At 44.8% G+C, this 18,487-nt stretch overlaps 1 protein-coding gene across 15 annotated transcripts in view; it reads right to left on the bottom strand.

The window, feature by feature from the left end:
* Positions 1 to 18,487, bottom strand: part of LOC110502295 (cortactin-binding protein 2) — a 106,679-nt gene that overhangs the window by 3,571 nt on the left and 84,621 nt on the right. For 2 of the 15 annotated variants that reach the window (XM_036958647.1, XM_036958730.1), the window contains exons 5-13: positions 15,657 to 15,862; positions 14,050 to 14,141; positions 9,078 to 9,212; positions 8,054 to 8,303; positions 2,756 to 2,849; positions 2,192 to 2,336; positions 968 to 1,970; positions 440 to 624; positions 293 to 344 (exon numbers count right to left, since the gene is read on the bottom strand). In XM_036958647.1, the coding sequence (XP_036814542.1) occupies positions 15,845 to 15,862 (18 nt within the window). In that variant the 3' untranslated portion in view covers positions 293 to 344; positions 440 to 624; positions 968 to 1,970; ... (4 more) ...; positions 14,050 to 14,141; positions 15,657 to 15,844. Of the gene's footprint in view, positions 1 to 292; positions 345 to 439; positions 625 to 967; positions 1,971 to 2,191; positions 2,337 to 2,755; positions 2,850 to 5,787; positions 7,214 to 8,053; positions 8,304 to 9,077; positions 9,213 to 14,049; positions 14,142 to 15,656; positions 15,863 to 18,487 lie in introns of those variants that run through there. The other 13 variants (XM_036958668.1, XM_036958657.1, XM_036958676.1 and 10 more) reach the window with 13 other exon arrangements.

Raw genomic sequence — 18,487 nt, 5'->3', positions numbered from 1 at the left:
GTGTAGACGAAGAAGAGCTCTCCAGTGAGGTTACAAGTTTATTACTTTCCCATTGTTCCTCAACTATTTTCTAGCTCTGAGTCTCTACTTTTATCCAATATATAAAAAAAAACATTTAGCTACTTATGACCAAATCTAGGCACCGGTCACATTTCATAGAGGCTAGAACACAGATACATGATATCAATAACATACTAGTGGTTGCATCATATAAACTAATTTTACTGGAAAACAATACTAAATGGATACCTCCCAAAGGGTCAAATGAACGGCTCAGGTTAACATCACTGACCTCGGAGTATTGCCGTTGGTGATGAAGAGGACATCAGTGCTGGACAATGACCCTGCAGGCAAGACAAGGACAACATGAATAACCATTATGGCTATTCAAACTAAATTAAACTTTACAACAGTAGTGAAAAACACTGATTCATCCTACCTTCTCTGAGAGAATCTCCACAGCTCCAGTTGGAGGCGGGGTTTCCCATTCTTTCGTGGGCTGGTAATTGGCTCATCTCCACATGCTACTGTCCTACCCCTTCCTGCCGCCGCCCCCTTTACAGGAGCCAATGGTTGAGAGAGGGAAGGTCCCACCTCGGAACTTCAACAGGTGCCTGTTAATCTCTGATGAGGAGGGAAACACATGGACATTTAGGACTATTAAACTATTCTCTCTATCCACCTATACAACTACCAATCTACCTTCCTCCCAACCAGACAAACAAGCAGTCTACCTATCATCCATCAATCCAAAATACATAAGACAAACACATATTCAACCCAGATGAACACTATAGGGCCAAACCGATCCAAGCAAGCCGAGCTGTACTGAGCTGGCCTGGTAACGCATCTACCATAGTTGCTGGACCCGTGCTGGAAAGGACAATGTGAAAAGAAACTAGCTGAGCCATTACAGGTCGGGTCGGCCCTATAGTTTAATTCAGGCATTAGTGTAGTGTGTACCCACCGTGCCGTGGCAGAGGGCATCCCTGCAGGACGGCTTTGTTGACCAGGATACTGAGAGCAGCCTTGACCACTGCTCACTGGCCCGAGCTCAGGCGGTGTTTGCTAGGTGATGCCCAGTGTCAGGAGACGATGGCCTACTCCAAGTGAAGGACCTCCACTATGTTCCAGAGCCAGGAGACGATGGCCTACTCCACGTGAAGGACCACCACTCTGTTCAAGAGCCAGGAGACGATGGCCTACTCCACGTGAAGGACCACCACTCTGTTCCAGAGCCAGGAGACGATGGCCTACTCCACGTGAAGGACCACCACTATGTTCCAGAGCCGGGTGACGATGGCCTACTCCACGTGAAGGACCACCACTATATTCCAGAGCCAGGAGACGATGGCCTACTCCACGTGAAGGACCACCACTATATTCCAGAGCCAGGAGACGATGGCCTACTCCACGTGAAGGACCTCCACTATGTTCCAGAGCCAGGAGACGATGGCCTACTCCACGTGAAGGACCACCACTCTGTTCCAGAGCCGGGAGACGATGGCCTACTCCACGTGAAGGACCACCACTCTGTTCCAGAGCCAGGAGACGATGGCCTACTCCAAGTGAAGGACCACCACTCTGTTCCAGAGCCGGGAGACGATGGCCTACTCCACGTGAAGGACCACCACTCTGTTCCAGAGCCGGGAGACGATGGCCTACTCCACGTGAAGGACCACCACTCTGTTCCAGAGCCAGGAGACGATGGCCTACTCCATGTGAAGGACCACCACTATGTTCCAGAGCCGGGAGACGATGGCCTACTCCATGTGAAGGACCACCACTATGTTGCAGAGCCGGGAGACGATGGCCTACTCCATGTGAAGGACCACCACTCTGTTCCAGAGCCGGGAGACGATGGCCTACTCCACGTGAAGGACCACCACTATATTCCAGAGCCGGGAGACGATAGCCTACTCCACGTGAAGGACCACCACTCTGTTCCAGAGCCGGGCCAGCCACCTGGACTAACACAGATACAGAAATAACAGAATGAAGTCGCCCACAATCACGGATCTTAGTTTTGTCAGTTTGTGTTTTCTGGTCCGGATGATGATCCTAGATCTGTTCCTAAGGGAGCAGTGTCTTCCTGTGACTGACCTTATGGAGCAGCATAATCCAAGATTACTGAACAGAATGAGGCAAGTATAACTCTAGTTTTATAACAACATTTAGAAATACTATTTACCACAGTTGATGAAGGTGTCCAACAGATGTTCTTTAGTCAGACCCCTGTCCACCTCCACCCAGATGTCACAGGCCACACCCACAGACTCCTGCTTCGTCTTGATGCAGAGGGAAGTCTGATTGGCTAGGTACTCTTGACAGGTCCCCTTACGGCCCAAAACACAAAGTGACACACTAAGCGTCCTTTCTATCCTGTCTTTTATTAGCAAGCAGTTTCAGACACACTTATAGAGAAAGGCAGATAATTAGGACCAAGCCACATTCTCATTCTCATTCCCCAAAATATGTGGCTAGTATACATGTGGCCAGTAGAGGGCACAAAAATACTAAACCCAAAATCCAAGTGACCTGTTTTGTGAATCCATATAATCATATTCTACTTCTCCTCTTTCCTTGTGTGTGTGTGTGTGTGTGTGTGTGTGTGTGTGTGTGTGTGTGTGTGTGTGTGTGTGTGTGTGTGTGTGTGTGTGTGTGTGTGTGTGTGTGTGTGTGTGTGTGTGTGTGCGTGTGTGTGTGTGCGTGTGTGTGTGCGCGCGTGCGTGCCTGTGTGTGTATGTGTGTGTACCAGGAAGATGTAGTTCTGAAGAGGCATGAGGGATGCAGCTGAAGAGGCATGAGGGATTCCAGGGCCAGCTCATCAAGGCACGACTCTGACAGGCCTGTCAAGAAACACAAAAACAGACAGGAAATGAGCAAATCACAACACACACACACACAGACACACACACTCATTTGCAGACACATAGACATATGAAGACAAACAGACAGACACACACACACACACACACACACACACACACTAACGTTCAATTCAGACACATAGACATTTGCTCCCGAGTGGCGCAGCGGTCTAATTCAATGAAGACACACACACACACACAGGCACACACAGACAGACATATGAACACACACAGTGTTTGACAGTGCTTTAAATTTCAGCTACGCTGTCTCAGTGTCAGAAACTGGAGGAATCTTCCCTGTGCTGTCAAAACACAGTGTTCTTAGCAGACAGGAAATGAGCCAGCCAGTATTACACAGCAGAAAGAGAAACAGCTAGCTAAAGCTTCCCAGGCAACACTACAACACTCTGGCGGTGGGTGGATAGGGGATCAATAAAGACCCGACACACACACACACACACACACATACACACACACACACATTAACAATGCTATACTCAAGCACACACACATGTGCATACCAACAATAAATACAGCACAAAAACTTAAACCTCCACATACAACTTTACTTCAACATTACACATTTACACAGTTGATACTTTAAAGGTTCTGTAAGCACACACAGAGTGCACCCACCCACACACCCACTCCCTTACAGTCGACAACAAAGACAAACCCAAAACTCATCGGGGGTGCTGATCTTCACTGACACAGAAACCAGACACATTTCTCTAAATATGCCAAACTCTCTCCCTCCCTCCTTCCATATCTCATCCATAATGCATCCCAATTTCCACTGTTCTCTTTCTCTTTCATCCCACCCTTCACTACGGATTCCCTCCCTTACTCTCTTGTCCTTGTGTTTTGATAAAGCGGTTGCTCCGGCAGAATTCCCACAGATGGTTTCCCCTTGACGTGTTAAACTGAGGACAGACCCCTCCTCTCCATTGTCTGAGCTCAGACAGACTGGATGATCTTTCCCCTGGCTAGACTAGATTTCACTCCGTCGGTTCAGACTCTATGTAACGAGCCAATCATTCACTTGTCTCTTGTGACAGCTGTCATAACGTTGAATGTGAATGTGAAATGTGAAGACTGTATATCCCCAAATCAACTTAATCGTGTCATTTAATAACACGATTAAACTAATCATGTCACTTTAATTAACGAGGAAGTCGGGGCACCACGGGAAAATGTTTAAAGAGTATTTATTTCCCAAATGAACTCTTCCGATATTTTCATATCTTATCGATTACAGTCACTTATTAATGTGTTTTTACCTCATCAGTCTCATTACTGTACATTGCACACCCTTGGATATCTGCACGAACCCTAACATAAATCAGGAATCAGCGATATACAAATTGGCTTAATTATTTTATTTACTAACTAATCAATCACAGAATTACATAAAAACACACACAATTGGTCATACATTGGTTACTGACATGATAGAAAAGTCCCTAGTGGGCTAAGCCGATATGACGGCTTGGTAGACAAAGGAAAGGGGTGGGACAGCTCAAGGTCGGGAAACTTAGTGCTGATAACTACACTCATAGAAATTGCTAATACCTTGAACATGAACAACCCCTCATTCGAAAAGAAATGGCAATTTACATATGTACGAGTGTAGGTCTTGCTGTCCCAATCTGCAATCGCCGGTCCGTCTGCTGGATATTAGTTCATCAGAGAGTCTCTGGTTGTTTAACTCTGGTCGCTGTGTCCTTTGTAGCTCTGTTATAATGGATACGTCAACGTACCCTGTAGTTCTTAGAGTTGTTCTCTTAGAGTAGATGCTCCCGCCGTTGTCGGTATTCTCGTCCTAGACTTACGTATATTTTCAGCTGCGGACTGATAAAGGTCACGGTCTAGGATTTACTTCTTCAGTAGTGATCGATAGTTTCAGAGTTTAGCCATTTCAAAGTGGGGACTCCGTCCCTGCGTTATCTTGACTCGTTTGTAGATTTCTTAAACATTCGTGGCGTCTGGCTGACCGGGGGTCTCTTTGGCATAAGTAGTACTTCTTCTCTGTTGAAAGTTTCAGAGTTCCAGCCATTTCAACGTGGGAACTCCCGTGCCTGCGTTTTGAACTAATGTAAATGTTGTCAGGAGTCCTTTATAAGCACTCGCCTTGGAGGGCGGTTCCATCCCTTTTGTCCCAATGTGCTCGCGTGGCCGTGGTTACTGACTGGGAAAAACTTTACATGAAAGACAATTCTCCTTTTGGAGGCTAAAATACATTCCATCTTTATATTTGTGAGAAGTAGTTTCACAACATGCAAGATGCAAATCTGAGAAATACATTGTGAAAGCTCTTAAAGTTACAATGTTTCCGTTATAACGTCACATAGTAAATGTTGGACATGAGTATTGTTTAAATACCCACGGACCATTCCAACTGGTTGGAATACAGAAATATTGTTACATCAGAAAACCTTTTGAAGTTATCGTACTGCAAAGTCTTTCTCTGTGGTAACAAAGGGATTTTCAACTTTCCTTTTGGCAGTGGGGAAAGGAGTTTCGGTATTTACGACCGCCATAAAACAGCCGACTTCCCGCTCTCCCCCTCTACGGGAGAGAGCACGCTCTAAAGCAGGCCCACTGTAACCTGATCCTTCAGATCTTCACAGGAGAGTCATGACACAGCATTAACATTGAAATTGGAATAGTTGATTTGGTTCTGGGTCTCGAGATTAGTCATTCATAGACAGGACCCAGATTAGATTAGTAATTCTTAAACAGGACACATTGGGGAGTTTGTCCAAACAATGTGACCGGGAAATTGCCTCCTTGGAGAAATATATTAAATATATTATATACTAATCGACTCAATTATAGAGAGGTAAATGTGTAACGGTCTTCTTCTTCCTCTGACGAGGAGGAGTAGGAAGGATCGAAGGACCAAAGCGCAGCGTGGTACTTGTTCATCTTATTTATTTTAACTGAACAACATCAAACAAAGAAACAAAAAAGCACAACCGAAACAGCTCCGTCAGGTGCAAAACACACTAAACAGAACATATCACCCACAACTCAAGGGTGAAAACAGGCTGCCTAAGTATGGTTCTCAATCAGGGAAAACGGTTGACAGCTGCCTCTGATTGAGAACCATACCAGGCCAAACACAGAAATACCAAATCATAGAAAAAATAACATAGACTGCCCACCCAACTCACGCCCTGTCCATTCTAAAACAAAGACATCACAAAGGAACTAAGGTCAGAACGTGACAAAAGGGCTCTATTCAATCTTGACAGATTCCGCAATAGAAACTTAATGGTAATTTCCGACTAAGTCGACATATTCAGTGTTTATTGTGAATGCAGTCTCCACTAAAGCGGGAACATTGCCTTTAAATTTCAATCACGCTGTAAAGCTGAACTTCCGCGATGTGGATTGAATAGAGCCCAACGTGTGTGTGTGTGTGTGTGTGTGTTTATTTTGGGCAGCCTCTCAGTGTGAGTGTGGTGTGTTGTGATTGGGCCAAGAACAATTAGGCTCGTGGCCCAGCCCTCTCCAGCTTGGCCCGGTCACACCTTTGGACAGGACCCAGGGACGAGTGTCATCCAACAGAGCTGCCCTGTGTAAGGATGTGTGTGATACAGAAACAGAAAGAGAGAGATTGTGTGTGTGTGTGTGTGTGTGTGTGTGTGTGTGTGTGTGTGTGTGTGTGTGTGTGTGTGTGTGTGTGTGTGTCTATGACCTTTGCTACACCAGTTGCAATGCCAGGTGCCTGGAAGAGCCCCGATATCAATAATCAGCAATAATAATCATCAAGGAGTCAATTATTTCCAAAACTATTCATCCAACAGTCACTGCAATTCAGCTTTTACCTGTGAATGTGAATACAACTAAATTAAACTTTATTGACAGTCATTCATAAGACAAAAATGTATTCTTAACAAAAAAAAGTTTGTTTTATTTTACAGCCTGTTATTCATCTACTATTTACTCCTAAATGTCCAATTAAATAGTGAGTAACGTTGAGAGATAACAGAGGGCTGGTGATTCATTCAGTGAATCAAATGGAAACAAATTTTTCTAAGACCCATACTTCCCATAGTGATTCCCCTGGAATCAACTTACACTGTAAGAGCGATTTATCAGAGAGAATAAGAAAGATTCACATTTATATAAGCGATTCAGTTCAGCAGGGAGTCGCTGGGTGCTTGGTATTCCGTTGGGTGCCATCCATTCCATCATGCTGACAAGGGGAAATTCAAACTTGAATCAGGAGGCGGTCAGGAGGCGGTCAGGGACAGCAGCTGTTTGGACCGTGTTGCGTTACAGCTCAAAATAGACTGCAACACCTCGGTAAACTTGGCTCTGGTTGGAGGATACGTCTAAAATAACAGACAAGGCTCAGTTCACAGCCTGAGATAGGGACCAACATGCATTCTCTCTGTTTTGGGATATCCTTTAGAGATAGCGGGCTAGTCAGGATATTCTTTAGGGATAGCGGGCAAGTCGGGATATTCTTTAGGGATAGCGGGCTAGTCGGGATATTCTTTAGGGATAGCGGGCTGGTCGGGATATCCTTTAGGGATAGCGGGCTAGTCAGGATATCCTTTAGAGATAGCGAGCTAGTCGGGATATCCTTTAGAGATAGCGGGCTAGTCGGGATATCCTTTAGAGATAGCGGGCTAGTCGGGATATCCTTTAGAGATATCCCGCTATCGCTAAAGGATATCCCGACTAGCCCGCTATCAATAAAGGATATCCCGACTAGCCCGCTATCAATAAAGGATATCCCGACTAGCCCGCGATCGCTAAAGGATATCCCGACTAGCCCGCTATCTCTAAAGAATATCCTGACTAGCCCACTATTTATTTTTTATTTTACTAGGTAAGTCAGTTAAACCATACAGAGAGAAGTTCCTGATGGTGTGTTTGTGAGTCTATATGTATAGTACTGTACGTTATTCAGTATACCTCCATATGTGGGGCGGCAGGGTAGTCTAGTGGTTAGAGTGTTGGACTAGTAACCGGAAGGTTGCAAGTTCAAATCCCCGAGCTGACTAGGTACAAATCTGTCGTTCTGCCCCTGAACAGGCAGTTAACCCACTGTTCCTAGGCCGTCATTGAAAATAAGAATTTGTTCTTAAAGCCTAGTTAAATAAAGGTTAAAAATAAATAAATAAAAAAATGTCCGAGACAACAGTACATGATCAGTGTCCCAGTACCTTGAAGCCCCTGGCAGCAGTGATGTGTGCAGTGGTCCAGCCCTCACAGTTATCCTGGTTGAGCAAGGTGCTAGACAAGACCGGGATCGTGGCTGGACCAGGACTATGGTTGCAGTCAGGGTCATGGTGTGGGTACAGTCAGGGTTAGGGTCATGGTGTGGGTACAGTCAGGGGCAGGGTGGCAGAGGAGGAGCCGCAGAGTGTCTACATGTCCTAAGCTGAATGCCTCGTGGAGAGCCTTGCAGCTGTCCTGTGGACACACATATTATCATTGGGACACACACGTGCGCATGCACACACGCACACAAATAAATTATCCACGTACACACACTCAAACCTGTTCACACAAAATTGGCAAAATTGTGCAATATTAGTCAATATAATTTCTACAAATGTGATATGACAAAAATAGCCCAGTGGAGCTGTGTAAGTAGGTAGTTGCCCAGGGACAACAATGTGATGGCTATTCACAGAGGGGAGTCACCAATTATAACGGAACTAACTATAAAACTAAACAAAACACATTCATAAATCATTGTCAAGAACAATTAGTCATATGCCATATAGTTGCTATAGAGACACAGGAAACCTATATGTGAAATGCGTTGAACAGACTTTATATTTAAAAAAAGGCTCTGTTGGTGTCTGGCCCTATGCTATGTTGTAAAGGTCCTGGTGTTGTGATGCAAATGTAATAGTGACATTTGTTTCCCTTGGAGGGAAACAGTGTTTTGAAGGGTATTTATTCTAGTGACAGGACGCCACGACTCGCCTATCAGACTTGAAAACCTAGTAGATTTCTGTGATCTTGATTGTTTGTTCAAAAACAGTCCTGAGTGTGACAATAACAGACAGTTGAGTAAATGAGAGGACAAAGGAGTGAGTCATTAGACAGACAATAACAGACAGTCTGAAAACAGGGGAACTGGGGGGGGGGGGGGGGGGGGGGCTGCAGAGGACAACAGGGCACAGCTGAGAACAGTTGGGGACATTATAGGACAAAATAGGCCAGTTGGTGACTTACGGTGGTGGCTCTTGAGCGGTCGGCCCTGGCGTTGACCAAGGCACTGGTACAGTCCAGCCTGTCGGCTCTGCTGGCCATTAACAGAGGGGTCTTTGGTCCACATCAGCCCCACCGACCACCAGGGCCTCCACACACCTGGACATGGGACACACACAGGAGAAGAGGTTGGGTTATACACATAAATGTAGTGAAACTCTGCGACTATTAAAGGTTTTGGGAACATCTCTGTGCTGTCAAACTGTCAACCTCTCTCTGTATTGTGAGAGCAGACATACAGACAAACAGTATTGTTTAGTTGAGGCAGGCCAATGAAGGTCTTTGTGTGTGTTTTTGGTTTTACTATGCTTGTGGGGACCAGAAGCTATTTTAGGCTCAGGGGTTAAGTTTAGGATTAGGGTTAGGGGTTAGGGCAGGGGTGGGCAAAATGTTTGGCTCGAGGGCCACATCGAGATTTTGAAATTCAACGGAGGGACGCATTTTTTGGGGGACCAATTGTTTGTTAAAATCAATTTGCGGGGGCCTCCCGAGTAGCGCAATTGGCCCAGCGTTGTCCGGGTTCCTTGTCCCATTGTGCACTAGCGACTCCTGTGGCGACCGCTGACACGGAGTTAGTGTTAGGTTTAGGAGTCAGATATAGGAGTTAGGGTTAGGTTTAGGAGTTAGGGTTAGGAGTTAGGGGTTAGATTTAGGGGTTAAGTTTAGGAGTCAGGGGTTAGATTTAGGAGTTAGGGTTAGGTTTAGGGCTAGGGGTTAGATTTAGGGGTTAGGTTTAGGAGTTAGGGTTAGGTTTTGGGGATTGGGGTTAAGGTTAGGCAGTGTGGTGGTTAGAGCATTGGACTAGTAACCAAAAGGTTGCAAGATCAAATCCCCAAGGTACAAATCTGTCGTTCTGCCCCTGAACAAGGCAGTTAACCCACTGTTCCTAGGCCGCAATTGAAAATAAGAATTTGTTCTTAACTTACTGTCCTAGTAAAATAAAAAGGTTTAGGGAAAATATCATTTTGACTAGGAATCAATTGTTTGGTCCCCAGAAGGATAGTAAAACAAATAATATTGGGGGAAAGCCGATCGGCACGCTGACTGTCACATCACACACAGAATACATGACTATACATTACTGTAGCTCTAGTAATATACTGTATGCTCTGCCCAGGGACAGGATTAAGGCCTACTTCAGCTGCCTTTCTTCAATTTACACACTCAACAGAGCATGCTATTGGCCCTGGGCTGGCAATGTGTGCCCAGCGCAGCACTGCTGACATAAAGGAAAAGGCATCCCGGCTCCTGTTTCTTGGGTGTCCACACAGCGGCGTGAGACCATGGGCGGCACCATCGAAGACATCTCCATGTTGATGTATTCCATTTTCTTCGTTTACTGGTAAACAAACTGAAATGGTGCATCGTGCCTGTAGTGTGTTTGTTTGAACAGGTACCTAGGTACTGCCACCTGCAGTGTGTTTGTTTGAACAGGTACCTAGGTACTGCCACCTGCAGTGTGTTTGTTTGAACAGGTACCTAGGTACTGCCACCTGCAGTGTGTTTGTTTGAACAGGTACCTAGGTACTGCCACCTGTAGTGTGTTTGTTTGAACAGGTACCTAGGTACTGCCACCTGCAGTGTGTTTGTTTGAACAGATACCTAGGTACTGCCACCTGCAGTGTGTTTGTTTGAACAGGTACCTAGGTACTGCCACCTGCAGTGTGTTTGTTTGAACAGGTACCTAGGTACTGCCACCTGTAGTGTGTTTGTTTGAACAGGTACCTAGGTACTGCCACCTGTAGTGTGTTTGTTTGAACAGGTACCTAGGTACTGCCACCTGTAGTGTGTTTGTTTGAACAGGTACCTAGGTACTGCCACCTGCAGTGTGTTTGTTTGAACAGGTACCTAGGTACTGCCACCTGTAGTGTGTTTGTTTGAACAGGTACCTAGGTACTGCCACCTGCAGTGTGTTTGTTTGAACAGGTACCTAGGTACTGCCACCTGTAGTGTGTTTGTTTGAACAGGTACCTAGGTACTGCCACCTGTAGTGTGTTTGTTTGAACAGGTACCTAGGTACTGCCACCTGTAGTGTGTTTGTTTGAACAGGTACCTAGGTACTGCCACCTGCTGTGTTTGTTTGAACAGGTACCTTGGTACTGCCACCTGTAGTGTGTTTGTTTGAACAGGTACCTAGGTACTGCCACCTGCTGTGTTTGTTTGAACAGGTACCTAGGTACTGCCACCTGTAGTGTGTTTGTTTGAACAGGTACCTAGGTACTGCCACCTGTAGTGTGTTTGTTTGAACAGGTACCTAGGTACTGCCACCTGTAGTGTGTTTGTTTGAACAGGTACCTAGGTACTGCCACCTGCAGTGTGTTTGTTTGAACAGGTACCTAGGTACTGCCACCTGCAGTGTGTTTGTTTGAACAGGTACCTAGGTACTGCCACCTGCAGTGTGTTTGTTTGAACAGGTACCTAGGTACTGCCACCTGCAGTGTGTTTGTTTGAACAGGTACCTAGGTACTGCCACCTGTAGTGTGTTTGTTTGAACAGGTACCTAGGTACTGCCACCTGCAGTGTGTTTGTTTGAACAGGTACCTAGGTACTGCCACCTGCAGTGTGTTTGTTTGAACAGGTACCTAGGTACTGCCACCTGCTGTGTTTGTTTGAACAGGTACCTAGGTACTGCCACCTGCAGTGTGTTTGTTTGAACAGGTACCTAGGTACTGCCACCTGCAGTGTGTTTGTTTGAACAGGTACCTAGGTACTGCCACCTGTAGTGTGTTTGTTTGAACAGGTACCTAGGTACTGCCACCTGCTGTGTTTGTTTGAACAGGTACCTAGGTACTGCCACCTGCAGTGTGTTTGTTTGAACAGGTACCTAGGTACTGCCACCTGTAGTGTGTTTGTTTGAACAGGTACCTAGGTACTGCCACCTGTAGTGTGTTTGTTTGAACAGGTACCTAGGTACTGCCACCTGTAGTGTGTTTGTTTGAACAGGTACCTAGGTACTGCCACCTGTAGTGTGTTTGTTTGAACAGGTACCTTGGTACTGCCACCTGTAGTGTGTTTGTTTGAACAGGTACCTAGGTACTGCCACCTGCAGTGTGTTTGTTTGAACAGGTACCTAGGTACTGCCACCTGCAGTGTGTTTGTTTGAACAGGTACCTAGGTACTGCCACCTGTAGTGTGTTTGTTTGAACAGGTACCTAGGTACTGCCACCTGCTGTGTTTGTTTGAACAGGTACCTAGGTACTGCCACCTGCAGTGTGTTTGTTTGAACAGGTACCTAGGTACTGCCACCTGTAGTGTGTTTGTTTGAACAGGTACCTTGGTACTGCCACCTGTAGTGTGTTTGTTTGAACAGGTACCTTGGTACTGCCACCTGTAGTGTGTTTGTTTGAACAGGTACCTAGGTACTGCCACCTGCAGTGTGTTTGTTTGAACAGGTACCTAGGTACTGCCACCTGCAGTGTGTTTGTTTGAACAGGTACCTAGGTACTGCCACCTGTAGTGTGTTTGTTTGAACAGGTACCTAGGTACTGCCACCTGTAGTGTGTTTGTTTGAACAGGTACCTTGGTACTGCCACCTGTAGTGTGTTTGTTTGAACAGGTACCTTGGTACTGCCACCTGCAGTGTGTTTGTTTGAACAGGTACCTAGGTACTGCCACCTGCAGTGTGTTTGTTTGAACAGGTACCTAGGTACTGCCACCTGCAGTGTGTTTGTTTGAACAGGTACCTAGGTACTGCCACCTGCTGTGTTTGTTTGAACAGGTACCTAGGTACTGCCACCTGCAGTGTGTTTGTTTGAACAGGTACCTAGGTACTGCCACTTGTAGTGTGTTTGTTTGAACAGGTACCTAGGTACTGCCACCTGCAGTTAGAGAATGTTTGCTCACAAGTATAATTCATTGGCTGATCCCTCCTGATGACACGGATTAAATCTTGTGATCCTTCCTTAACCCAAAGGAAGTCTCACCCGGTTGACTACTTCAAAATAGTGCAAGTCCTCAATGGCGCTGCCCATGCTAAAACTAGCTTTTGGACCCTAGAGTCCTCTATCATTCTCTATGCCCTAAACCAGGGGTGGGCTTGATCCTAGATCTGTGCCTAAGGGCAACTTCTACTCGGAGCCACCAGCCAAACACGGAGAGGACACTATATTTAACATGTACAGTAACACTATGATATGTAACACTTTCAGTGACATATTTGACAGCTGTATGTGTTACAATATCTGAGAAACACTTTCTGTCAGTTTATTGGAGGGACAAATACTGAGCCAACAGTTACTGACAGTGGCTCTATCTGGAACCAGACAGTAGCCCTTTCCTGCAGTCAATGTGGAATGTTATTCATATATTTCATAATTAAAAACAATGAAAATCTGCTGTTTCTATGTCAAATGGGTTTGTTACATTTCAGTTTTCTGTGATAAAATGTTATATTGGTATGTAAACTCAAAATTTCATATATTTCTGCCTCCCAGGTGGCCCAGTGGTCTAGGGAACTGCATCACAGCGCTAGCTGTGCCACCCTGGGTTCGCGCCCAGGCTCTGTCGCAGCCGGCCACGACTGGGAGGTCTCTGACGCACAATTGCGTCGTCTGGGTTAGGGAGGGTTTGGCCTTGGCCTATCCTTGTCTCATCGTGCACCAGCGACTCTGACACATTGGTGCAGCTGGCTTCCGGGTTGGATGCGTGCTGTGTTAAGAAGCAGCTTGGTTGGGTTGTGTTTTGGGGGACGATGAGACAAGATACTAACAATTGGATACCACGAAATAGGGGGGTAAAATAAAAAAAATAAAAAATGTGAATGTATTTCAACTCTGACATGTCTTCTTTTTGTAATCACTTTTGTTTCAAAGTAGACTGGTTTAAGACTACCAAGAAACACTCTGTGTGACCCTGGTTCAGCCCAGTAAAAGGTTAAAGAGGCTGCTGTATATAGCAGTGATTGACAGGGGTTAGTTGTGTTGTGTTGTGGACCAACCTGTGGTGTCCATGTGAGGCGGCAAAGTGTAAAGGCGTTTAAATCAGAAACATCAGTAGACACCCCTGAAGTCAGCAGCAGGTTAACGCAGTCTGAGAGAGGAGGGGGAGGGGGGCGGGGGGAGAAAGAGGGGGACAGGGGGAGAGAGAAGTAACCATTGATTTCTCAGTGCTGTGCTCTCTCTGTCTTCTCCTTTAAATAACATGATAATAGTAGGTTTAACAGTTAACCTTCAGTACTGTTTATAGATCAATGATCCTTGAATGGCAGAACAATATCAAACATGACAGAAAGGCTTCAAATCGTAGCTGCAATAGGTAGTGTGTGTGTGTGTGTGTGTGTGTGTGTGTGTGTGTGTGTGTGTGTGTGTGTGTGTGCGCGCGTGCGTGCGTGCGTGTGCGCGCGCGCGTGTGTGTGCGTGTATTCCCCAAGAGTGGAATACAGGGGCTTTCTCTTGAGACACTTGAGTGAGCAGCATCTCTGTCCCCTGAGGCCACATTTCCCATGTTGTCTGTCTACAGTACTTCTGTGCTTAATGTCGATTACAATAACCATATTGACTAATATGAATGGATTCTGAATATCTTCGAGAGACTGCACCCATAGAATTGCATATAGAACACTAATACTACAATATCACAACTACAGTAGTAATTTAACAGGAGCTCATTGTGTTCAAATACCCATACTAACATACTGTATACTACATACTTAATGAGTATATACTACACACTATATACTATTAGTTAATTTTAGTATACTGTAAACAAACGGGATCCTTTCAGTTGAGCGTACACAGTGCTTCACCTTTTTTTCCCGGAAGTAGATGTTGTTGCTATGCAACCTCTTGCTAGCTTGTTAGCATAACAAATGACTAGTTAGACATTATACGACTTCAGGTGTCATCGTAAATTCAATCTGGAGTGCCAAAGTGCGCTCTGGACCTTCGTAAATTCAGAGCTTTGTCAGATTGTCCGTTTGTAAATTCGGAGCGCACACTGTACGTTCCTCTGGCCGAGGAGTAGGGTTGATCTGAGCGTTCTGACCTCACAACTGCAATGAAGCACCTAAGCTAACTGGCTAATGTTTGCTAGCTTGCTAGCTACTTCCAGACACAAATGAGAGAACACCTCACTCTGACCATTTTACTTGCCCTAACAGAGGTGGTTAGCCCATTTTCTGAAGAATTGCATTACGGGCCCTAAAAGCACTGAAATAGTGTGCACTGCTTGTGTACTTCCAGGAACTTTTGGCATACTAACTATATCCATACTATGACCAATAAGCATACTAACTATATCCATACTATGACCAATAAGCATACTAACTATATCCATACTATGACCAATAAGCATACTAACTATATCCATACTATGACCAATAAGCATACTAACTATATCCATACTATGACCAATAAGCATACTAACTATATCCATACTATGACCAATAAGCATACTAACTATATCCATACTATGACCAATAAGCATACTAACTATATCCATACTATGACCAATAAGCATACAACATACTACATTTTCGTCACAAATAGTACGGTTAATGAGGTTAGTATGAGTATTCGAACACAGCTTATGACTGTCCCACTGTACCTGAGCGTCCATTTTGAGCAGCAGAAAACAAAGCAGAGGTTGGGTGGTCTTCAAGGAGACTAATATTATCCGTTGGATCTCGGTTAAGCAGCATTGACAATAAAGTGACATTTCCTGGGAAGCAGCTTGGAGGAGCAGGGGGCGTCCGTCGTCCAGGGCAACGGGCCCACCGCAGTTTAGCGAGGGGACTATGGAGGGACGCCAGCCTAACAGGAGTTAGAGGGGACAAGGTTGAACATGGCAGAGAAACTTTGATAGAGAGGAGAAGGGGAATGAGGGAGATGAACACCACAACACCTGAGTTCCACAACACAGTCTAGTTAGAGCTTAAAAGACAATGAATGCATTAATCTATACTGAACAAAAATATACAAAAATGTGAACGCAACAAGCTACAATTTTTAAGATTTTACCGAGTTACAGTTCATATAAGGAAATCAGTCAATTTAAATAAATGAATTAGGCCCTAATCTATGAATTTGACATGACTGGGCAGGGGCATAGCCATGGGTGGTTCTGGGGTGGCATAGGCCCAACCACTCAGGAGCCAGGGCCAGCCAATCTGAATTTGTTTTTCACTACAAAAGGGCTTTATTACAGAAATTACTCCTCAGTTTCATCAGCTGTCCGGTGGCTAGTCTCAGATGATCCCGCATGTGAAGAAGCCGAATGTGGAGGTTCTGGCTGGTGTGTTTACATGTGGTCTGTGGTTGTGAGGCCGGATGGACGTACTGCCAAATTCTCTAAAACGAGGAGGTAGCTTATGGTAGAGAAATTATTATTAAATTATCTGGCAACAGCTCTAGTGGACATTCCTGCACTCAGCATGCCAGTTGCCAATCCCTGTTGTGTTGTGTGACAAAACTGCACATTTTAGAGTGAATTTTTATTGTCCGCAGCACAAGGTGCACCTGTTTAATGATCATGCTGTTTAACCAGCTTCATCATATACCACACCTGTCAGGTAGATGGATTATTTTGGCAAAGGAGAAATGCTCATTAACAGTGATGTAAAAAAAATAGTTACAACATTTGAGAGAAATAAGCTTTTTAGGATTGTGTCAAGGTACAGATCTGGGGAAGGGTAGCAAAACATTTCTGCAGCATTGAAGGTCCCCAAGAACACAGTGGCCTTCGTCATTCTTAAATGGAAGAAGTTTGGAACCACCAAGAGTCTTCCAAGAGCTGGCTGCCTGGCCAAACTAAGCAATCGGGGAAGAAGGGCCTTGGTCAGGGAGGTAACCAAGAACCTAATGGTCACTCAGACTGAAACTGCCCAAATACAGGTGTGCCAAGCTTGTAGCGTCATACCCAAGAAGCCTCGAGGCTGTAATTGCTGCCAAAGGTACTTCAACAAAGTACTGAGTAAAGGGTCTGAATAGTTATGTAAATGTGATTTTTTAACTTGTATTTTAATACATTTTCAAAAATGTATGCGGTGTTGTATGTAGAATGGGGAAATGATGACTTAATCAGTTTTAGAATGAGGCTGTAATGTAACAAAAGGTGGAAAAAGTCAAGGGGTCTGAATACTTTCCCAATGCACTTTAGAACTTAAATTTGCAATTAAAAGGCACATTAGCGTATAACGCTAATATGTAGCAAAATGCTAAACTCTACTCTATGGATGGGGTGGGAGGGAAAGTGAAGGCCATTGTTAGCTACAATGCTATAAAGGAACGTCATGGGTTATTTGGCACTTCTCGGGACATGCAGGTGAAAAGTGTTCAGTTTAGAGCAAAAAGAGCTGAAGACCTTCAGATTACACCCTTGTCTGAAAGACTGAAAGTCTGAAAGACTGAAAAGGAGAGGGGCAGGAAAGGAAGGGAAGTGTATTTGATTATTTTAACGACATCAGCGGTTGACAGCCATTACCGTTGCGCTTTCCAAGACGTCTGACTAAGTTACTGTTTTGGGATACTGAAGTAACAGAAACTACTGGTGACATTAAAGCTGGTGTTCAGTTTGGTCTTTTGAGGTGAGAGTCAAATTTGTTTCTCTGCTGTGGAGGAAGACTTAGTATAGTGCAGTTGTAGTATAGTCTTAATAGAAGTGTGTTTTGGCAAAAAAGTATTCTAGGTAATGATGACATTTTAGCCAACATATTGTAACATTAAGACAAATTTTACTTGTAAGAGATCTGACGTGAACCTTACCCTAAAATGCTGATATATCCCTTCATGAAATAAATGGAATCAGTAGAGAAAACGAACACATTCCTCATTTGTTTCAGTCAAAATTCTATAAAGCACTTTTCTCATCCATACACATTGGGATAAAATCGAAATAAAACAAACAGGACTTGTGTCAACTTCTCTACTCGATTGCTTGAAATGTGTTATGAAATGTGCTTTTTTTAACCAATTGCGACGATAAACCCATGTTGCAATATAAACAGAAACAAGAATATTACATTCATAGCACTATAAACATCCACATGAAACTGTAAGTACATCATAACATACAGAGTGGAGGAATATGGAGTTGAAACAGGAAGGAAAATGGAATGGACGGGGGTCAGAGGGAGGAGGTAGTGTGTGTATGGAGAGGGGTGATGATGATGAAGAGGAAGAAGCATGCTAGTGGACTGGGGATGAGGGGAGAGAGCAGCCTCTGGCATCAGCTTCAGAGAAGAGGGGGTTACTCACAGGAACCCTACACACCCATCTGAACAGGGAAAACTTAGCCTTAAAACCTCATTGCCTCAAATAACACTGGTGTAACACTCATCGAGATAGCTAGCTTAGCTATTGACCCTTTACCCTGCAGGCACATGATATTGGCCTGCCACTAGTCTGTTTACAGCTGCTAGCTGGGGGATAACGTGTCAG

This window comes from Oncorhynchus mykiss, chromosome 2 (genome assembly GCF_013265735.2).
Source record: "Oncorhynchus mykiss isolate Arlee chromosome 2, USDA_OmykA_1.1, whole genome shotgun sequence".
NCBI classification, from domain to species: domain Eukaryota; kingdom Metazoa; phylum Chordata; class Actinopteri; order Salmoniformes; family Salmonidae; genus Oncorhynchus; species Oncorhynchus mykiss.
The sequence above is the reverse complement of the archived record's forward strand: the minus strand, read 5'-3'. Positions and strand labels throughout refer to the sequence as shown.